The 24354-nt window shown below is 40.6% G+C and overlaps 1 protein-coding gene across 1 annotated transcript in view; it reads right to left on the bottom strand.

Moving 5' to 3' along the window:
* Positions 1 to 297: 297 nt before the first annotated feature.
* EEFSEC (eukaryotic elongation factor, selenocysteine-tRNA specific) overlaps positions 298 to 24354 on the bottom strand; it is a 98173-nt gene continuing 74116 nt past the window's right edge. Inside the window, exon 6 of the mRNA XM_035894687.1 lies at positions 298 to 4034. Coding sequence (XP_035750580.1) covers positions 3850 to 4034 — 185 coding nt within the window. The 3' untranslated portion in view covers positions 298 to 3849. The remainder of the gene's footprint in view (positions 4035 to 24354) is intronic.

The following is a 24354-nucleotide window of genomic DNA, read 5'->3' as shown; positions in this document are numbered from 1 at the left end:
AATAAACCGTTCTTTGAGAGATGGGTTGCAAGCTTGATTCAAAATCTTTGTTATCAATGCCAGCACATACCCCCTTTTTAGGTGGGGAGATTTAGTTTTGATTCCAAGCAAAGGATGCCACCTACTGAATCCTTGCTACCAAGATTGCATGCTTTGACCCTCACAGCTCAAGACCTCTGGCAGGATCACAAGCCAGACTGCAGTCCCAAAGTAAATTCCAAGGAAAAGCAGAAAACAGGCTTGGAAAAACAAAGCTTTTCTCGCTGCTCCTCTCCCTGCAACCCAAAGATGTATTACTCACTGAACATCTGCACAGCCATAATAATTTCTAGTTTTGCAACACTGACAACCTTAGCAGTATTAAAAAGCCTCCTTACATCTTTATTCCATTTTGGATTCATTATAACACACTGACAATATATGTTAGTACAGTACATTCTGCAACATTTAACCCCTGTTCCCAGTCGCTGTTCTTAACTTCATGGCTTAATGACACAGAGTCAGTAGATCACAATATGACCCTGTTAATATTTTTTTAATGCCATTTTTACAAATTACAGCATAATGCACTGATTACAAGGATGAAAGGGAAGTCTCCACGTCTGTCTGGAAACCAAATAAAAGAATGTTTGAACATCTGTTCATCCTACAAATGTCTTTAAAAGCTTTGATTTTCCCATAATCATTTTGTTCCACCATTTCACCCTTTTTTGAATGTGTATCCAACAGCCCCAGGACAGCAGCCAGAGATCTGCAGTAATAGCACATTATAATCAAAGTTCTCAAGCACACTTAAGTTTTCCTTTTGCAGTTAAAAATGGGGAAAAACACAACCCAAACTTCAACAGATACCCCCCCCCCAACTGCCCATCCTACACAAATCTCTGCTAGGGGAGCAAAATGAAAGGACAGGGCTTTGCAGAGAGGATTACAAAGCACAAGACAGGACACGGCGGCAGGTGAAGGGACTCACAAGAGGCACGGTACATGCGCCTCCCCACTGCCTGCTTCCACTAGGTCAGCAACAGCTGTCCACGAGGCTCTGCCCAAATCACAGTCCAAATGCCTGAACACAGGCAGCTTCTCACCGCCCCCAGGAGCTGGCATAAGCTGCAGGGCAAGAGCCTTCCCCACCATGCTGGGCTCCCAACACCAGCCGTGTGAGCCTTGCCAGCACCTGGATTTACATCTCCCTCTCCAGAGGCAAGAGCAGAGCCAGGACAAGGAGACGCAATGAGCAAAGATGGAAAATAAGAGCACTGAGGAAGGGGTTAGGTCTTGGACTGAGAGGATGGAAGAAAGATGCTGAGTTAGTACGTGAGTCTGGAAATGAGACAGAAGATTGTGGGAAAGATTTTTAAAAGTGTATTAGAGGAGACTGGACAAGAAAGGGATGGAGGTCCAACTCTGGAAGCTGTTGCTGCTCCCTCCCTTGGAGTACCCCAAGCAAATAAACCATGGGACACTCAGCACTAGAAAACTTTCCAGCCAAGCAGAGGGCTGCAAAACTAAGTATTCAGGACTAATGAGTTTTCAAATGGATCAAGCTCCCTAACAACTGACTCACTGATCCTGCTATGGGCAATCCCCAGTGTAGAGGGGAAAACATTAATCAGACAGTGTTTTGTAAAAATACGTATCACCATTTGCACTGATAGCCTCTTCTCCAGAACAATTCAAAAATGCCTTAGAAATGAGAAAGACAAAAGCCAGTAAGTGCAAGGTTAACAACTCTGGAGCACCCAACAATATCCTACAGCAGGATACCTCTCATGATGACTGCCCCTTTTCTTTCCAGAACTCCAAGCAGGGTTGGCAAAATTTAGTGACCCATTTAAAATTTGTCAAGGATGTTAGAACTATACAGATAAAAAAGTTCCTTAATTTATTAAGTTCTGATTTTTTTTTAATTAGAGTTTTTTTTTATACCAATAATTCTTAGAGTAACCTGGGATGGTAATAACAGCATTCCTTCTATGTCATCTGTTTCTCTAGCTGCCATCACTACAGTATCTTAAGCGGAGGTAACAGTGCAGGGTACAAAACAGGATTTGATAAAGGCTTAAAAGAAAGATAACATAACAAATATTCATTCCAAAGACTGCCTTTGGGGGTGTCTGGGAAGAGGAGAGAAATGGGGAAGGAGAGGTGACAGGGGTGTGAAATGCATTTTTTTCATTATAGAAGGATACATTTTCCAGCAAGGCTGGCAGCACAAGTCACATTAAGCCATAGCTGAAGTTGCCTGCCTAATTCCTCTGGGATCACACTGAAAGCATACCCCATAATCTTAAGGGATGTGCTAAAGCTTTGCTGGGACTCACTCAGCAGAAACTGTTTGGGATTATTCCACAAAGCACTAATTCTGTTCTGATTTAAAGGGGCACCATCAACCTAGTTTAGACATCAGACTTGCCCTGTCTCACAACTGTCCAGCTGTAAATACCCTCTATCCTCTCAACAACTGGTATTTTTGCCATTCGTATCCACTTTGGTTACCTAGAAATGAAAAGAAGAAAGAGACTGAAAAAAACAAGATCACATTAGCATGACGGACTCACGCCCATCAATGGATATTTGATTAATAAGACTTTGAGTGTTATAAATAATATGATTAATGAGTATGGCAATCTATTTCAGTTATCTACTTCCACATGCAACTATGTGCTTACATTATACATGTGGTCACCTTCTAGGGCTGGCGTCAGTGAATGGGTCACAGGCTGCTATTTAACATCAACGGGCAGAAGTAGTCTTTTTGTTCAAAAGGCAGGAACTAACATTTTCCATGCTGCCAAGCCAGAGTCCAATTTCTGTTCCAGACCACAGCTTTCGTACCTATAGAACTATTGTTTGTTTTTATGTTAAGGTGTCCTATGCTTTGTAAACAACACAGAAGGGATATGACCAGTGCTCTCTCCTTTTTAGAAGCCCAGGACATGAAATTCAGAGGAAGAACTAAAGCAGCCCTGAGATCCCTATTAAACAACTAATGGTTTCTAAAGGATCTTTGAGACACTCATTTTACAAGGCTTACGCTGCAATCTTCTATTATTATTTTAATGAAATAAAGCCTTTGACTATTTCCAGAGGCAACTTTTTCCTTCACACACAAAAGACATTTTGGTTACAAAAAAAGAAAACAATTCAGGAGTAGGATTGACTGCAGAACAGGCAGGAAATTCAGAAAAGCTATATAAAGTGTCACTGAAGATAGGTTCTCAACCTTTGGAAGAGCAAACAGAACAATTAAGACTCTCAGTTACACGCATCATTATGTTTAATATGAAAAACATTTCTAGATACAAATCATATTTATAAAAAAGATCCATACCCTCTCTCAGATAGCATCTTACATAGTTGCAGCTGATGGAATGTGAAACATCCATTTTAGGTTTCACCTATTATATCGTGTGCTTTCTGTCCCCCACTTTGCTTGGGGAGGTAAACCTAGACTAATCTGCTTCACTTTGTGGGTTGCATGAAATTCACATCTTGACTACATTTAGACTAATATTGGTGGACAACTTTTAAATCAAGAGAAACTTCAAAACAATTCTCCAGAAAAACACTGCTATTAGAAGGCACACCCGAATGGGCTCATCCGGCAGGTGACATTCTCCTAGAGGCTGTAAAGATTCACATCGCAAAGATGACAAAATAAGCAGATTCTAACAGAACAAAACCAGATTACAGAGATTTTGGAAGTGGGCACAGAGTCAGCAGGAGCTTTCAGGCTCTGTCTGTGAGGAAGGAACAGGTCTAATATGTTCAGACAAGAAATACATTCCACCTGAATTCACTTCAGATTCTGGTCTTTCAGGTGCCATCAGAGGCTTCTCTGCCTTCTCAGGATTGAATCATTTTCTTCTGTGTGTCAAAGACGTATCTTTTAAAGAGAAGAGAGATGGTGACAGGTTGGGCTGTATCATTCTTATTGCTTTCGTCCTCTTTGGTTGTATCCCCCTTCCCTGGCTTAGATTTCTTCTTGGAGGCAACAGTAAGAAGCATCTTGGTATCTGGCTTCAGCCCATCTGTAAAAAACAAGAACACACATGACAAACGTGCTCAACATCACATTTCAGTACAACTGGAAAAAATAAACAGGCAAGTATACTTCTGAAATCAACCAAAGAAAATAAGAAAGTAAATCAGGTGCATAGGGAAGTCACATCTCTGCATCATGCTTCTGGAATGTGGTAGCTCACATGAAAAATAAGAGAAGCCTTCAAACATAGTTCACAAAAGCGATACCCCAAATCCAGTGCACTATCCTGGCTGTATCCTTCTACAGCTTTTAAAGTGTTAAATACAGGCAAAAATTTAAACAAGCTAGACCAACTTGCCTGGTCTAAGCCTTTTACTCAGCAGACCTTTCCTATTATTTACACACACCTCCCAAAGTTTCTTCTCATCACTAAAAATATAAAAATAAGTCATGAATGAAAAACAACTGGTAAAACATTGAGTTACACAGTCCTAAGAGTCAGAAGGTTCTTCAATGTCTTTAGTATTTCCCAGACCTGCCAGAAGCCCACCACTTAGGTTTTAACAAGTTATACAATTTTGTGTTTGTTTGGTGGGGGGGGTTGTTTACTTGGGTTTTTTTGCTAAACCACAGTATGTAAGGGTTTAAATTATCACTTCTTAGGGGAACTACAGTTAACCTGTGTAGGATTCTGGGGATCCAGCTTAAGTCTTTCTCCAGACATTTGCACCAAACAAAAGTATTTGTCCTTTTCTTCCTAAATGGCTAGGGTTTATTACACTTTTATATTTTCTTTTAACTTGACACATCGGTGACATTTTAGATAAGAAATGCAAGATAGCAAAGTCCAAAGCAGCGCTGTAAAACAAGAGAGATGCAGCTCCTAAAAGGCCACTCCTGAAGAATTGCTTTCTTAGAGCAGAAGACAGCACACTCCTTGGAAGCTTATTCAGCGCCAGCCAAACACACTGCAATGTGGTTCTCAGGCTCTTGGCCAAATTCAGTTCAGGTATTTTTAACCTGTGGTGTCACATAACCTTATCTCAAACACTTAATCGGCTTCTCTCCCCTCATATTGAAATTCAGATGCGGATTCTCGTATCGCAGCCTGACAAAAAGATTGAGATGCTTATGATTTACTGGAGACAGGAGGTCTACAAGCACCGGTGATTCGCTCCAGCACAGATGCATCTAGAGGCACTTACAGCTGATTGCAGGGGGACCCAGCACCAGAGCCCACCTTCTCGTCTTGCCGTGTCAGGTAGCAAATCATTCCATGCGGCATCCCCACTGGGCAGCAAGGGGAAGGGAGGACACGAGGAAGCGCTGAAGCAAAGCCAGGGAACTGCTCATTTCCCATTTCATAACCAGGGGTTACAAAACAGCCCTAACGCCCCGCAGCACAGCCACAGGGAGACTTCTGGAGATAGAGGGGGCTTGCTTTTTTAAAAAAAAAAAAATGCAAGAGTGCAAGAGAAAAGCAACACATTACTGTATAACTAAACAAACTACAATTTACACAAAGGCTGCATCAATCAGAATCAACTTTGCATAGTTCTGCAAGACCTTGTATTCCACAGTGAAGGCAGCAGCCATCTTCTCTTTTCACATGGCAGAATACAAAAAGAAAAGCAATGATTATTTCATTGTGAAAATAATTGAGACTGTTTTTCCTTGATGGTTGAGAAGTCTGATAATGACTATCTTTGCACATGTAAGGTTCAATTAATCAAACTAGATAATACAGTGTGGCCTAACCACATATTTATTATATGGTTTTATTACACTGTATAGTCATGTTTGATGCAGCTGTTTCGATTTCTTAATCGGATGCTTTCATATAAATCCCATTAATATCATTAACCTTACAATCACTCCATCTTAGTTAAGAAAAATAATTTATCATGACATGAAACCCAACTTATTTCCTATTTGGAAAGCTCTGAGAACATCTTGGGTGCTGCAAGAAACAAAAATAGCAGCAGTCAAAAAAAGAGGAAAACAAAATAAAAACTGCAAAAAGCGTGACCGCACGCAGTCCCGCTCCCTACCTTTGCAGGCTTTATTTCATATTGTATGTTTTCTACTGTTTTGATCCATCTAACTGTAAGTGTCCCTGAACAGGGTTTCCTTCACTTTCCTGGGAAGACCATTTATTTTTTGGACAAAGAAACATTTCATTTGGCTTTCTAGTTGGTTTCCCTTTCTGGGTCTTATCACTATTACTAACGTTGCTGTTACTGGCACATTACTGTTTAAGAAAGATGTTTAACTAAATCCTTTCAGAAAGACATACTTTAATTAAAGCAAACAAATCCTAAAACACTCCTATTTATGTTAGTAGGCTTTGAGAGACTCTAATTTCCAAAAAATGCTAATTGGTGGAAGGGAGAGAGGAAGGGAGGAGATGTAGCATTAAAATTGCAGCTAAAATTTTCCTTTGGGGGTATCTGAAGCAAGGCACCTCGGCTGCTACTGCAAACCCCTGCCCATGGGGCAGCGATGCCCTGGACACGCATTCAGCTGTGGCAGCAAGTGGGGGAACTCCCAGCCGCGAGGATGAAACCACCGCTTCAGATAAACCCGGCTTCAAAACCAGCACTTGGACAGCCCAACGCTTCCGAGACCCACTGCATCATATCTTAGGCGTTCAAACAAAGAATCTCCTGTTTGAAAAATTTCATTTTCAAGAAAAAAAGATTATGCTGCATATGGAACTGTACTGGCAAAAATGTATTTAATACCAAGCAATCTCGCCGCCTCCACCCTATCGCTAACTCCCACTTATGGAGAAGTAAAGATACAGCTCACCTACAGCCCTTAACACCTATTTGGATTCAATACGGTATTTATGGGTAAAAAGTTTACAGAAGAAGTGGCAGAACGTGGTAGTTCCTACCAGTGAAATGACGGGCTGACAGCCAAAGGCAGCTCAGGTATTATTAAATTCACAAGGTATCTAAATTACCTAATCAGATCCCATGGCCCTCATTCTGCAAACAGATTAGGTGGCTGGCATCGTACCCTAACAAATGGCATTTTCTGTTTTTCTGCTCTGGTGCCAGGAGGTCTAAGGGCTGAAGAGGCTCTGCGATAGGGAGCAGCACAAAGGAGCAGGCAGGGAGACGGGCGGGGAGGCACAATCGGGGTTTCATCAACCTCCGTGGATTTCTCGCGTTACACACAATGCATACTTTACATTTTACAAAAACCAAGGAAATGAAGGGAAATATATCTGTCACCGAAGAAGACATCAGACCTTTAATAGCTGAAATGACGGATATTTTTAGATGGAGGTCTAGTTTAACTTACTTACATTAAGGGTCTAATCTCTCCTGAACAATAGCTATGTTAGCTTGAATACATAGTGAGAAATCTGTTCCATTAATTAAGTGCTGCCTGTACTACTCGGATTTGTAGCAAATGTTAATAGATTTTTTTTCTTCCTCTGTTGGACAATTACTTTATTTTGCCAAGTTGCTAATGGATTAAATTGAAAAGGTCCGTGTGTTAAAAAAAAGACTTTAGCTTCAAAGTTCTAAGAAATGCCTTGCATACAACAGTGGGAAATACCTATGTATTAATATTATTAATGGGCAGTCCTCAGAGGCACATAAGATATCTGAAAGCTTAGCAAATTCATTCCCACCCATCATAACCACGTCTGTAACAAGAAGTGCCCAGAGAGGTCTTACGTAAAATGTACTCGTAGCATCAACTAACCTAGGTTAGATATGAAAATCTGGTTGTAAAATAGTTTAATCCACTTCATTCTTTTATTTTCAACTGCTGTTGATAATAAATAAATAAGAATACAGACTCAACATAATATTCTTTATCTCAGCACGGTCTCAAGGATTTAATGCAAGCTGAGCCATTTATGAATAAGAAAAGTGAATTTTCAAATTCAAATTAAAAGCAATACCTCATCAGGAAAAATATTTTCCAAGTCTAAGAACAGTTTCACATGCACAGAATAAAGGATAAATGCAGTATTTTACACAATTTTCATAAATAAAAGCTAGCTTCTTAATGATTTGCAGTAACTTATATGTAGTTAAACGCATTGCAGCCTGGAGTTTTACAACTACTCATGCAAGAAGTTTGCATAGAAACACACAGGTTTCAAAAACTTCATATAGAAATTTCACTTTGTACAATTCTGGACTCCTTGTGTATAAATATAGGTAATAAATTTTGCTCCCCCACCTTTCCCGCTTCCCCAACAAAGATACTCCTATCGACACAAGTTTTAAGATTTCTCTAATGCTTCATGTTCTCCTTACACGAATCAGGCCTCCCTGGAAGAGGGACTGAGCAAAGCCTCGTGATAAACACTCTGCTGCCGACCCCGCTGCCCCCTGCGTCAGGCCCACGGGCAGTCTCCCTGCCAGACTGCTGGGGAGTGCTGGCCAGCAGACAAATCACAACAAACACACGAAGCATATGAATGTCCATAACCAGCATGGTTTACTTTTGCTTTGTTTTTACTACTACTCCTTCAGCTGGAAGAAGGATGAAAGCCTATACAAGATCTGCTCTTCTAATTCCTTTTGCTAATCCAGCGGCAGGATGAAGGCGTGCTGCTGTGCTTTTTGCCCATATACATTTTTATTTCAACTGTTACCTGCAAGCTTGGATCCTACTTTACCTTTTACATAACTTCCCCACTTCACATCCTCCTCCACTTAACATTGGCATTCCTTATCAACATCCTCTGTCACCTTTGGTTTTCACAGTTGGTTGTTTCTTTTTTTTTTTTTTGTGGGGGTGTTTGGTTTTTGTTGGGCATTTTTTGTTTGTTTGGGGTTTTTTGCTTATTAGTCTTCTGCTCCTTGAAAAGGTCTCCAAGGGTGGTCTCCACTCTTTCTCCTAAAGTCCAGCTCCTCCTTCCTTGACTCCCAATTCCACTTGCTAGTCTGCCCTTCAGGAGTTTTATCTCTCTCTTTCCTTCTCCAACTTTATTTTTCAGATTTCCCAACTCCGTATTTCTACTTCCTGTTTCCACAGATCTATTCAATATTTAGGAATAGTCCTGTCTCCTTCAAAGTTAATAAAATGCTGTGTTTGAATGGAAGATTTTAAAGACTGAGTGCCAGACACATTGTAGATGAGAAGTAAGACAGAACAGTATCTCCTTGTAGCCCAGCCAGAGACAGGAGTAATTTTTAAGCAACTGATAAACATATCATTGAAAACAGGTGTAATAATATAGGTGCAGGGCATGCTCTCCAGCACAGCTAAGGAGGATAATTCATTTTGCTGAACTTCAACTCCCTTCTCATATGCACACTTGTAAAAAAAGCCTACTGCTAACTATCCTAGCTAGCACCGATGAACATGAAGGTATTTATGTGGATGATTACACAGTTTTCTTACAGCATTAAAAATTGTAAATGGAGAAAAAAAATCATGTTAAAAGATTTCAAGTCTCCCAATTCATGAGAACTTTGCTTTCAGGTCAAAATTAAAAGTCCATCCTACCAATAGAAAAATCAGCAGATGTATTATACCAGCTACCTGCAATGGTACTTGCCATTGTCTGCTGGGAAAGCACTGGCTCAGGATTCTTACCACTGTGTTAGGAAAAAACACACTGAGGCTACACCAGTAGCTCTTGCTGGAAGAGAAAATATTCCTTTTTGCTCTCAGTATTAAGAAATTCCTAGACTGTATTCAAACCTCCCATTCCATTCATGAATTTGCAAGCAGATATTCAGTGGCAAACTGAACTTCGCTTTTCCCTTCTGTAAACAAAAAATCCTATTTGCTTCCTTTGAACACCTGGTAGAAGACTACCACCTGAAATTTCTTGTTCCCTGTCAACATTCAAATGTTAAAAATTGACTGAACATCAGAGAACAAGTTAACATAGCACATTGGATGTTGGAAGGCATTTTTATCTGAGGCAAACGTAACCTTTTAATATGACAGGCAGACACTTTTCTTTCTTCCCGAGTGAAGAAAAAAAAAAAAAGAGCAAAACTTGAAAGAGGCAAAGGGTTGGGGATAATCCTCACTCACAATGGATTATTCGTAACAGCTGGTTTTCACAATTTCAGGATTTCCTTAAACTGAACCCTCAGAGCCTGAACCCTCATTACACAGTTAAGGAGTGTGCGCCTGCATCAACTCTCCTGCTAACAGAGAGTACAAAAGCCGGTTGGCCTGAACATCAGAAATAACTGGAGCCCCGGATGAAGGCATCCCTGCCACAGTCTGATGTTGGGGGCTGCACCTGAGAGCAGGCAAAGACCGACTCTCCCCCTGCTTACTGCAATGACGGACCAGTGAAAAGAAATAGAAACTTTTTAACAGTACTGCAGGACTCGAGAATCCGGTACTTCAGCACAACGCAATTATAAAATAATTTGATTTTTTTTTTTCTTGCAACAGTTACGTATATTCATTCGAGACTTAAGAAAAACATGTTTATCTATGTTCAAAGAGGGGTACACAATTCAAGTACAGCAGTTGTCTGTTCCAGATTCTGATCAACTTCAAAACAAGAAGAATACTGGCTTCCAGCAAAATTAAGAGAAACGCCAGTGGTACAAGTGGTGGCACTCAGAATCCTACAATACACTGGCAAGCACAGGCTTCTTCTCCACCTAGTCCTGAAACACAACAATGGTTCTACAAATAGTTACCATTAATCTCTGCCCTAAACCCATAAAAAGCTCATGAAGTTATCCCTAAAGTAACATTCTGGAGTTTTCACTCAAACAAAAAGCAGAAGCATCCCAAAATCAGAGGATCAATTTGCCCAGCCCCTCCTGTTACAGTTATCTCTAGAGTCAGACAGAAAGGACAGGAATAACAGAAATGTAACATCTTATTGCTTGAATTCTTTACATTAAGCTACTAGGTAGCAACTCTGCTTCCCTTCTCCGCTGCTGAAGATGCTCAAAATCTTACTGGTTTATTTTATTCAAGCTACGCTGGTCATTTTTCTTCTTCAATATCCCAGCAAAACCCCCTGAGCTGATCAGGCAAAAGGACATCTTTATAAATCTTCCAAGAACAAAAGTACCATGTTACTCTGCCCATAAGCACTGTAATAGGATCATCAGATGCATCACACCATGTTCAGTAGACTGGATGACTGGTCACCCAGAGACTGCTGGCCCTACCTAATTTAGCATCCCATCTGCCCGTCATTAATACATGATGCTTCAGGAAGAGCAGGGGTGAAAACTGTGTCCTGAGCTAACTAGAGCCCGGGATCAGGTAGGAATTCTCAGCCTGACATCAGGGTCAATATGTCAACACCTCACAACCTTTGTAGCCAGAAGATTTAGGTACAGTGCTCCTACAGGAGCCGATCTACTCTGCTCCTAAGTGATCATCACCACGACAACAAGCATAATACGGTTACCTAGACAATTTCAGCGTAATAGTTGACCAGAGATTCACTCAAGAAACAAGGGATACTCCTTTCCCAGTTACCCTCAGGAGCTCAGGATTTGAACTTCGATTACTTTCACAGATCAGGCAATGAATTTTACTTACGTAAATCCCTTCGCAATTCTCCAGTAACTAATTTTGAATTCACACCACCTTCTCCCACATCTCTTGTCAGCTCTCCCAAACATTCTGCTACAGTTTCAAACTCTAGAGTAGATTCACTTTTCTCTTCTGGCTGGTACAAGATCTACTATGATCACCTTGCCTGACTTGTTAATGTATTAATAGGACTACGGCATGAAGTTGGCCAGGGAAAGCAATCAACCTCCAAGGAGACCAGAAAGTAGACTCCTTCCAGATGAGAATTACACTAGTGCCTCAGCGTGGTGCTTCAGATCTACACAAAATATCCATAACTCAATTGTTTGATGACAGAGACCAGAAAAAAAAAAAAGCATCTTACCGCCTTTTTGAGTAGTATTACACTCTCCTATCCCCCCAAAAAACTGTTTTGTGACAGCCAGCCTGCACCAGCATAGTAATTCCTTCTCCGCTGCTGAAGATGCTCAAAATCTTACTGGTTTATTTTATTCAAGCTACGCTGGTCATTTTTCTTCTTCAATATCCCAGCAAAACCCCCTGAGCTGATCAGGCAAAAGGACATCTTTATAAATCTTCCAAGAACAAAAGTACCATGTTACTCTGCCCATAAGCACTGTAATAGGATCATCAGATGCATCACACCATGTTCAGTAGACTGGATGACTGGTCACCCAGAGACTGCTGGCCCTACCTAATTTAGCATCCCATCTGCCCGTCATTAATACATGATGCTTCAGGAAGAGCAGGGGTGAAAACTGTGTCCTGAGCTAACTAGAGCCCGGGATCAGGTAGGAATTCTCAGCCTGACATCAGGGTCAATATGTCAACACCTCACAACCTTTGTAGCCAGAAGATTTAGGTACAGTGCTCCTACAGGAGCCGATCTACTCTGCTCCTAAGTGATCATCACCACGACAACAAGCATAATACGGTTACCTAGACAATTTCAGCGTAATAGTTGACCAGAGATTCACTCAAGAAACAAGGGATACTCCTTTCCCAGTTACCCTCAGGAGCTCAGGATTTGAACTTCGATTACTTTCACAGATCAGGCAATGAATTTTACTTACGTAAATCCCTTCGCAATTCTCCAGTAACTAATTTTGAATTCACACCACCTTCTCCCACATCTCTTGTCAGCTCTCCCAAACATTCTGCTACAGTTTCAAACTCTAGAGTAGATTCACTTTTCTCTTCTGGCTGGTACAAGATCTACTATGATCACCTTGCCTGACTTGTTAATGTATTAATAGGACTACGGCATGAAGTTGGCCAGGGAAAGCAATCAACCTCCAAGGAGACCAGAAAGTAGACTCCTTCCAGATGAGAATTACACTAGTGCCTCAGCGTGGTGCTTCAGATCTACACAAAATATCCATAACTCAATTGTTTGATGACAGAGACCAGAAAAAAAAAAAAGCACCTTACAGCCACTTTGAGTGGAATTACACTGTCCTATGTCCCGACCAAACACTGTTGTGACAGCCAGCCTGCACCAGCATAGTAATTCCCATAGCCTCAGCTTGGTAGACCCTGTTTGGAAACCCTGAACTACTAAAACATCTTCCCATAAACTGGGGAACAGCTGCTCCATACCACATCAGAGAAGGCTGCAGTTCAGTGGTGAACTGATCGAGTCTTCTGTATCAATTTGTTAAGTTTATACAGGCTTTTGGACTGAAAGAAATTATTATAAGAAGTGGCACTACTGGAAATAACATGGATTTCATTATGAGCTCCTACTTAGCAGCGAAAGAGCTACTCGTCCTTGATGAGGAAGACAGAAGCTGTTTTAATTCAAGAGGCTGACCTAGGTGAAGTTCAGGCCAAAGCTGTATTCGGAAAACTCTCACATCAAGCCGGACACAACCCTTTCAAGCTCGGTGCCAATTCTACACAATGGCTTGAACTGCACTCTCCGGCAGCCCTTAAAGGCACATTTTGTATCTTGGCTTTTGCTGCAAGCAATCAAGAAAGAATGCAAGAAAACAAAACTGTTTCCCAAGCACTGTTTGCTGGTGCCATAATTAATATAATCAAACAATTCCACAAATTGCTTCCAATTGCTGGCGTCACTTTCATGTGCAGAGCCAGACTTTCAAAGAAGGGCCCTTCTTGTCCTGCATCCTTACACTGGTAACCCTTGCTTCACACAATAGTAAACAAGACCTCACTAAATAGTATAGGGTAATTTGTACTGTAATAGGTCCCCAAGGCACCATGGACACAATTTGAAATGCCATCTAATTTTTCTTTTTAATTAAAAAAGCAGTTACTATATTTAAACAACACCACAAAAAAGTTCAGAGGGGACAGATTGGAGTTTCCCACAGCTCCCTGGGAGCTTTCTCAAGGTCAGGAAGAGTTTTATAGGCTCAACTGGTACATGTTTTTTTTCTTTAATTAGTCTGCCATACCCTCTGCATGAAGTCAGCGTCTTGATTTTCAGTCTGATATTTTTCATATTGCTAAATGGAGCACAGACTTCAGGACCACACCATATCTATTGGCTGCTGAATGCTTATCGATGCCGTACTTCCCTACCCATGCCTCGCCTGCCCCTTCCTCTCCTCTTAGTCCTAAACTTGTTGTCTACACTGAGGACACCCAGCATACCACGTTGCGTTGAAAGCATACCACTGATTCAGTTTTATACTTCTCAATTTCCAGCAAGATGATCAGGGTGTATTATCCAATTTCCTAAATTTACATAACATAACCACATTTTAACATTTTTTGGCAAAAATAAAATATAATAAACAATCACCAGATACAAATGCACCACTGTCATCTGAAGCCACATAGCAGGATAAATTTCTGCACTTGACAAACCACCACCACATATCATACCATTGCTCTGCAGCCATCTCATTATTTAAGTAAGTCTACACGTTATGTAAGTCCACCCAAGCCTACACACACTTTAGAAGGATATCTGCAGTTCCCACAGTAGGTTTTCCAAAATGCACCCTAACCCAACATACCCTTCAGTCCCAAATAACAGCTCTGAAATGAAGTGACATATTTGAGACCTTAATTTCTTGGCTAGTTGTCCATATTGAAGTATGAATAGGTTGAGAGTACCAAACCTGACCTTGTCTTATAGACCAACATATATTTCAGCTGCCGTTATGTTGTGTGCCACAGACCTTGTTAGCTAAGCCCTCCTAGGGCAACTCTCCTAAAGACAACACCTTTATACTTTGCATTCCTGGAATATCAGTACAACTTGTATGCTCTACTCCTGTTTTTGTTTCTGTATGCCAGACGAGCTTAATACAGGTTGCGTGGGAGACTCCAGCACGCCATGATCACTAGGTCCAGGCTACACAAGTGAAGTGTGCATACAACACAACAAATCAACTTGCAGAGCGAGAAGACAACCACTAAGGTAATCTTTTTGGCATCAAATCCATGACTGTCCTATTAGCCTGAAGTGAAGGATTTTCAAATTAATTTCTGCATGGGTTATACAAGTGTTTTCAGTACATTAACAAGGCTGTGGTTATACCAGCTGGTATGTCATCCCACCAAGTATTTGTAAACTCTGTTTTCACTTGATGGCCGCTCAAGGTCCATGCCATCACTGAGATCATGCCTAAGCGCTATAGTCATTCTCCCAGCATACCTACAGGGAGACAGACCCCTCCTACTGATGCTGCGCTTTTAGTCTGCACGTTCTTCAAACTCCCTGAAGAAAAAACTGAGTGCACGGAAAATGCCTCGTGCACAACAGGAATGACTGATAAAACAATGGAACTAATAAGGATGTCAAGTTATTAATATGAATATATGCAATGTAGTTGGAAGCCTGGGAATGTGGACAGGCTCTTGTTACAACTCAACAATAGAAAAATTACAGGCTGGTCAGCGGGAATATCCAAGACCATTCAAAACAAGACACAGAACTGTGTCTTAAAATCACAATTATTGTCACTGAACCTCTAAGAAACATGCAGGCATCAATACGATGAGTAAAATTTGGGAGAGTCTGTGACGGCTGTTGTACAGGACAGACTTTCAAATGTTTTACTGTGGTGGTGATCCTTGCTCATTAAATCCAAAAGGGACAAAAATCACAAAAACATCCTAAAGAGCAGAGCTAGGTATGTAGAAACAGATCAAGGTATCACTAAGCATATGAGCTTTCATAATTTTAAGACCTGTAGAATATCACGTTGGGACTAAATTTACATCCAGTGAGGGAGTTCTCAGGCCAGACCCACTCAGCAGTGGGCCAGAAGATACTTTTGATGGAGTTTTTGTCGGTATCCCAGTACCTATAAAATAGTGAATAAGCAAAACTGACAACACTCATGCTCTGTGCATTAAGGTGAGGAGAAACAACTGAAAACATTTTGAATTCAACATGAGGGACTAATATTTCATCAGCCTAATGAAAAGTCAACAACAACAAAACCAGCACCAATACACAATCTCTCCTGCAGCAGCCTTTCAGAAACGCATACAATGCGGAAAAAAGTTCAGGTTCGCAGATCTGACACAGAATCAAAGGCAATTCATTACAAAGCAGCTTCAAATCAAAGTGCTAGATCCGCAGGCCTGACTGTAATCCTCCCATCTTGCCTGCAACTCTTGATGTGGAGTAGGCACCACAGCAGCCAGTTAAGCTGGACCCACTCCGCTGACATATCCCAGGCATCTGCTGCTCAGCGCTGGTCCAGAGTTTAAGTTTGGCGATATTCATCTTCCCCTGGGCTGCCTTTATAAAGCAATCCTGAACAATGGGACTTCAGAATAAAGAATAAAACATTAAATTTTTTTTTTTTTTTAAAAAACTTCTAGGCAAGGGCCTTTAATGCGATTAGAAGGGGGAGGGGGATTGGATAGCAGCTTTTTCTTTTTTATGTTATGTATATTGTGTGTAAACAAATATGCAATTTGCTTTAAAAAGATAAGGTGATTAAATTTTTATCGGGCTTGTACTCTGTTGTCACCACAACAAAGAGAATTAGGAGAAGGAAAGAAAGGCCTCTTTATTTGAATTATGCTCTTACCAGAGGTTCTCTACAGCACAGCTGTAAAGACACTCAATGTTCTCCAAACAGGCCCTTTGATTGCATTTTATTCAACTTGTTTGCATTTGGAGCAATCGAAAGGAAAAGAACGCTCCACATTTTGATGTCTTAATGTTCCTTAATACCTTCTTTAATTTATATTAAGCTTCTTAACTAGGGTGATGAATTCTTCAAAAACAATAAAGACCTAGTGCAGAAATCTTTCACACACTAAGAAAATTGAAATTATAATGTATTCATGGCCTTTTTTTTGTTACAAAAACATTATTTAGAAGAAAGATTTAAAGCATATAAAAAAATCCTGAAGTTGTATGAAAATTACTTGATCCACAGAAATAGATGAAAGTTCAAACTAATTATTACAAGGGAAATAAAAATGTTGTGGGAGGTGGAAGAGAAGAAACAGTATGAGAATGTTGGGTTATTATGAAGTTTTCAGTCTTTTCATAACCTATAGAGTCCTTCTCTCTGGCTTTCCACAGAAAAAGGACTCTGGAAGTTTCTACAATTTTGTTTTACCAAAACAAATTCAAATGTTTGCCAGTTCTTCCTCCTTTATTATTCGTGTACTTCTTCCCTAAAATGGCTCTTCAGCTTCACGGTTCCGCAGTGAGTTTCCCTCCCAATGTCTCTCACAGTGAGCCAAGACCAGCAGCACGCACTGAAACTGGTGAAGATTGTAACGGAGCATGCAAACGCCCACAGGTGCAGCAGCTTCATGGGGCACCTGCTCCTGGGTGAGGTTCCCAGATTGCAACACCATTCACAGGTGGATCTTGGTCAAATGGGAGGCAGGCTGTATGAGAAAAGCAAGGGTCACGTAATAAAAAGTACAGATGAGGCCACCCAAGGGAAAAGACTGGATGGGTTTGTTTTTGCAAGCGCTGTATGCTTTCCAGTTACAGTTACTTGATGGTCAGTCTGGTTACGCTTCAAACATGAATTATCTGGCCCATGTAACAAGAACTCACTCTCAACAAATCCACTGCTCTTAAAAATCCCTTCTGCAAAAAATGAACCCAGCTTTCAGTGCAAGTCTACTGTGGTACAATGCCGCCTTAGCAAGGAACATCCAAAAGAGCATATTCATGTTTTGCTTCCTTATTTGTCTACTATTTTAATTTTTTTTTCCTTCACAATTTTACATTCGAATTTGCACATGCATATGTATGGCTACAAACACTGCAGCTTGCTTCCCCTTTTCCTCTGCAAAGAAAAGTCCAGAGAAGTAACAAGCCAGCCACGGCTGGCACTTCTATGAACACCAGCACAGCACAGAGAGCTGCGCTACAGGGACTGGGTGCAGTGGACAAACGAGCTTCCTAAATGAATCCTGAACTACACCAAATCATTTGAAATAGCTTTGAAATCTGGAGCGATTGTTATTTTCTGTCGCCATCCACTGACTACTCACCTACCTTCCCCAAGACACATTTTTAAGCAAATTCCAGGAAAGCTCAAATTAAAACCTCATGATAAAGCCTGCCACATTGACAAAATGCCGGTGAAAAAGCTCTCTTAGCTGTACCAGCAATCAACTGGCCACAATAATTAAAACATTTTTAAAAAATTCACATGCTGGATTTACCATGGAGTAAAACAATGCTGATCTTAATCTAATACGCATGCACCCCGGGTGAAATGCCACCTCCCCCTCCCAAACAGGGTCACACCATAAAAGCGCAGAAGCATCAAAACCTAAGAGTTTAAAGCATATATGGATCACTGCAGCAAAACTGAAAAACCTCTCTCATCAAGGACCAAGAAATTGCAGACTGTGTCAAAGGCGGCACAAAACAGCTTTACAAATCACATCGCCGCCCTCTGCCATGGCACCGTGTTTTCTTCACATCTGTCCTACAAACTCATCACTGCTTTTGCAGGAAACCATATTGAGACACAAAGCAATGCTAAACCGGACAGTTATTCAAGCACAATAATTGTAACAGGTAACGCCTACTGCATCCTACCTATTAAAACTTCCATCTGCGTTTTAAGGGGGCAAGTACAAAATTTAGATATCCAAACCAGTATTTATGTATGTAACCAGTTAGAAGTCTTAACTGTTGTATCTATGAAAGCTTGTGCCTTTAAGCAGAAATGATTCATGGATTTTAATTTGTTTTAAATGTTGAAAAATTCCATCCAAGTAAATTGAGTCAACAAGCCAGCAAAGAATGAAGACATGTATCTGTTTTTTATTTAAAAAATAAAGAACTCAAGTCTATACGTTTCTTAATCACCCACAAATCCTCTAGCAGTGAAAAAATACTTTGCAATAGAGCTAAGTTTCCTGCATTTTTTTTAATTAAGACACTATGCTTTTCCCCATTCAGCACATACTGGTTGAACACTATTGAGCCTTAACTGATTCTCTTCATATTATTTAACTACTATTTTAAAACCTTCTTGTAGAAATAAATTAGCCAGTGACTTTGGAGGGGGGGGAGGGGGGAGATTTGCAGAATGGGACTCTTCCTGTAAGCTGCTTCAATACCATTAATTTAAAAAAATGCAAAGTCATCAGCCCACCCTCCAAATAAAAACATTTAAAATGAATATAAGCATTATTTTTAAAGGTATAACTTATTTATATTCCCCTTCTCAATATCAAGGCTTTCAGTTCAATTTTTTCATGCTTTTTCTCAGTAATCAGACACCAGATGTAAACCTTTGAATCCAAAGTTAATGTTTTCTAATAATTACTTTAGAGTACTTGGGCTCCAAATAAACAGCAACACTGACAAAATTGAACAGTCAAAACAGTGATAGGTTTATGAAGGGGCAGGCACACCAAGTCAGACCCAAGTTGCAGAGATACAGTGACACAGACCTAGCACATATTCAGAACTTAATACCTCTATCCATACCACAGCGATACTTCCATTTTTCTAGGCAAGCACCCAAGGGCTGGGTTTCCTTCCTCATTACACTCTTCCTGGGGCACAGACTGTTCTAAACCTAGTCAAGTAAAACACCAGAAAATGCAGGTACAGCCTCTGCCCAAGCCCACGAGAAGCAGATCACATGGAAGGCTGAAGGAGATCAGCTTCCTGAGCTGTCCCCAAAAAAGACTCTCTTCATCTTTCTGAAATTTCCAGGTGCTGATACTGTTAGAAGAAAGATGCAGGCAATTCACAAGGCTCAAAAGCAGAAACTAATAACAAGCATCCGGATGCCAGGAGACTGGCTGGAAGAGAATTAATTACAGCAACCTGATTTATAAGGTTCCCACTACCAATGCCAATCTGTTTGAGCATCTGGGTCCAAATCCAGCAGCAACAGGGAAGAGGTTCACAACTAGTATTGCAGGGTGTCACGACAGTCAACCCAGCTCTGTGGACTGATAACCTGGATGGAAGAATCCCTACACACTTCCAACATGTCAACTCACTTTGACTTGCATTGCAAAAAATCCAATCCCCATAAATAAATTTGCTGTTTCTAGGGAGTGCAGTAAAAGGTAATGTTGAAGACGACAAAAATTAGATTACAGAAGATACAATATGACCAGTCAAAACACACAGACAAGTTAGAAGTAAATTAGCCCCATTACCAAAGCCACAGAGGTAGCACCTTGTGTGATGACTGATGATTTCATTAAGTTTGGGTTCAGGTACAGTCCATTTCAGGAACCAGAGCTCTCACATATCAAGATTTGTTTTTCTTGACAAATAGTTGTTAAACATTTGCCTTGTACTAACTTATCAGTGTTTATGATATCCTAACTTACTCAAAGACAACACAGGAAGATAGTTCAGTCTAGCAACCTAAATGAGTTTGTGAGTGACCCTACCAAAGCATGGAATATCTTTTGCCCACTAAATTTTACTAGAATACTGGATTTTTGAAGGGGGGAAATAAAACATAAGACAAATTCACACTCAAATTACCTATTCTCTGAAACCTCTTCTACATCTTCCTCCTAGCTCACATTATGATACTGCTTCAGTCAACTCTGCACTTCACAGCATCTACCAAGATATCCAATAAAAGGAAACAGAGTGTCCCTTCCAATACCCATCTGTGCCTGTGTTCTCTATTTAGACCCCTGCCTCAGGGTTTTAATTCCCTCCACCCTTACTCTTTAGCTGGCCTCAGTGGTCTTGATGTCTCCACTTATTGCTCAGGGCAGAGCTGATCAACTGCAGGTTCCGTGAAGGCAACCAAGAAGCCATTTACAATTCCAACAGCTGTTACTGATTTTGCAGCAGAATTGTGGCAAATCTGTGGTTCAAACCCTCCCTCCTTGAAAGGAGGGAGAAAACAAGAACAATCAAAAAAACCCAAGAAAAGGGAAGGACTGGGAAAGCATCATGGATAAAGGACACCGCCCTAGCCGATAACCATTTTGCCTGCGCACAGCTAGCAACATAGAGGCTACCATACCACATTAAGTCAAGGCTGAGGTCCTATCTTATCCAGGTTCCTTCCTTAGTAGCAGACACTGGAGGAGAAGGAAGTCTGCAGCGTACCACAATATTAGGTCATGTTCTCCTTTTAAAGATCTACATGCCCTGCAGAGAGCAGCATGGTGCAGAGCTATCCTGGGTAATACATGAGGACACGGTCCAGCGAGGAAGCACACCTGGGTGCAGGTTAATACACCAAGCCCACCACCCCGCTTCGTTAAGCTATTTCAGCCTTCACAGATCAAAATGGAAGCAGCAGCAGCATTCCCTCATTCTGCATACTGATGTGGAGGGAACTCGTATAAAAGTATTCACAAAAGTGTTTGTTTCGCACATGGTTCATCAAGGCTATGGAGCTACAGCAAGCTTATATTAATACTTATGCTGCTAAAATTCAAGCCCTAGTGAAAACTCTGAGAAGGAAAAATCTGAGTCTTTACAAGATCTACCAGATGCACTCCCATCCAGATAGGTTTAAACAATAATTCTTAATGAGATTTTCCTCAGGACACCTATCCTTTTATCCTTTGGAAGAAACATGGGATTCTATGGGGAAGATAAGAACCTAACTTTTTGAAAGGAAAACGGGTAGTTTGCCCAAGGGACATAGAGTGGTTAGAATGAAGCAGCACCTTCAACTCCCTCTCAAACAAACAAAACATCCAAAGAAGAAAAAAAAAAAATCAGCCTCCACATCTTAAATGCACATACTCAAGATAACCCATGTGGTACCCGAGTTCTGATCTAGGTCCAAGAAAAATGATCAGTTTGCAAACAGCAATGAACCAGTCTTACTGCCTGTACAGAGCAACGAGCACATCAACATAATTTCTGCAATAAGTCAGAGGCGAGAAATATGTAGCAATTACTTTTAGGATTTTGTTTCATATTTACATGCATCATCTTCAGCCTAACTATGTTTTATCAAAAAAAGACAGCAGAAATAAAACAAACACCCAGATGAGACCTGCTCAACTTGTGACTCCAAAGTGAATTCTAGTGAATTTTATTGGAAAAAAAAAAAAAAAAAGAAAAAAAAGCAGCTTTAACATTAGAAGAACCTCTCGGTTCGCTGTGCTGACTTCTAATGAAGTTTAGTTTGTGCTCTGCAATCTAAAATTATAATGGACAGGCCACTCTATTCCCACCTTTTATTCAGTCCTATTTTAGTACTCCAAATACACACTACCTAAATTTGTATACTCTTTAACAGTAGTTAATCTTCAATTAAAATACCTAGAGCAGAAACTAAGATAACTGGTTTAAAAGGTAAAGCTTATTGACAAAAACGTATTCTTCATATTGCCTTTTTTAATTCTGCATATTAAAAACACCATTTTTATGACTTGAAAAAAATCTTCCGTAATAATGAAGGCTAACAAAAGACTGAAGAGCAGTAATTTAAAAAGCTCCATATGTAGCATCCTGATTACTGTATCAGTCCCATTTCCATAACGAAGGGAAAAGTCACCGAACTGCTGCCTGTCCTTTCTGGTGACAAGGAAAGGGCAAAGAGGACAGCATGTTTTCAAGACAGCACTCTTCAGGCTCTAAGGGAAGAACAAGAAGTCTCCTGCAGTACAATATGTGGGTGTCAGTGTCCGGCACTTTTCTGGAATACAGTAACCCCGGCTCTGGTGGTCCCTGCACATGTACTTAATTTGGAAGCAGCTGGGTTCAAAAGTTTATCCTCACTTTTTGACCTGCAAAGGTTTAGTGTGTGGGCGTGCACATGAGTGTGCACATCATACCACACAAGCTGAAGATGTGCAGCCACAATATTCACAGTGTGCAAGTGTTTGTGCATACGGTTTTGCACGTAGAACATACCGCATATTTTTTAAATACCATAGTGTTATCCAGTACACATCGGAGTGATGTACACTGCATGAGCATTCAGCCTTCCCAAGTCAAACGTGGCCAGTCCGCGTTTCAAAATTCAGTAAGCTTCTGGAATTTTTTTGGCCTAATTTCAAAAGAACACATTAATGAAAGGATTTGTTAATTGCAATACTACCTGTTTAGATAGAATAGATTCAACATGCTTCATAGAAAGTACAGCAGCCACATCTGCAAGCTTGACCACATTAATGTCACTAATGTGCCTACCACAGGTACATCTAAGTGAAGGATACAACAGCCAGTGAATTATCTTCACGTTCAGAGTGTTTTTCATCACAGATGCAGCGAGCTAAAACTGTAGGTGAAGCAGGGGTGAAGAGAGACAGGGAGACCAGAAAGCACAAGCAGCCTGGGAACCTCTGAGCACAGTAAGTTTACGAGTGCCAGCGGCAAAAGTACAGTCAGACTGGTGGAATAGTCAGAACTCAGAAGAATTAATGTATTCTCCAGCTGACATCTGAATATTTTCTTGAATTGCTCTGAAGCACTCTACAATTGCAGGCAGAAATCCCTGATCTTGGCACAAAGGATGTATTTTTCAACCGCTTGTCATTTTACAGCTCAGACACAGAAGCAAGTTAGTGCCTATCAGCTGAGCTCCAATAACTGCCAATGCACTCCTTGGCACATCATACGCACAACAGAACATCTTCACTGGGATTTAAAGAGAAATCTAAGGTTATGAGTTTATAGCGCAGTTGTGACAGGGTTTGAGCACTCAGACAGTCGCTATCAGCAATAACAAACAGCGACTCATTAATCCACAGAAACGTGACAGTATAGCTGAGTGCAAGAGTTTTCTCAGCACTTGCGTTATTTTGAAATCTTGAATCAATTGTTTACAGAAGCTCTTCGCTTGTGTTCACAGCAGTAAGTGCTCTACACACCAGTGTAACTTTAATAATTTCTAACGTGCAGCATGTATGAAATAGTGGCTTGTTTTATTTAAACAATAAAACTCAGCAGACATAATGGATAAATAGTTCATGATGAGTGGAAAACACAAATTTTCAAACAAAACAAGCACTTTGTGTTGATAAAGTTGTAACTTTCAGTCAGAATTACACAACAGTAACTCTATTACAAACCAGTTCCAAACACAACAGGGGGAAAGCACTGTATGCAACACAAATCAAGTAAAGTATGTAGGCATAATGGCATAGAAAATAAAAGTTATTTAACAGAAGAGCCCATACATCAGCAACTGAAACTGCAAATTAAAACCTAGGATGGTGCCCCCGGGGGAACACTTAGCACAAAGACCCTACAGACAGCAAGCCTGTGAAGACCAGGCTACTTGACCAATGCCAAAAAATGCCAATTCTCTTCAGAAGTTCCAGGGATGTAAAGTGAAAAGTTAATGTTCAGAGCCATTGTGCATTTCAAACTTTCTTCTGACCTAAAAAACCATCCAGCTTCCAAGGGAAATTTCCAGTTTTCAATGGAAATGTTTTATACATTGCATTAGCACCAGATCTGATCCCCTAACAAGTGAAAAATTAAG

Source organism: Egretta garzetta, unplaced genomic scaffold, assembly GCF_000687185.1.
Source record: "Egretta garzetta isolate BGI_Z169 unplaced genomic scaffold, ASM68718v1 scaffold215, whole genome shotgun sequence".
NCBI classification, from domain to species: domain Eukaryota; kingdom Metazoa; phylum Chordata; class Aves; order Pelecaniformes; family Ardeidae; genus Egretta; species Egretta garzetta.
This window is presented reverse-complemented; position numbering and strand designations above follow the sequence as displayed.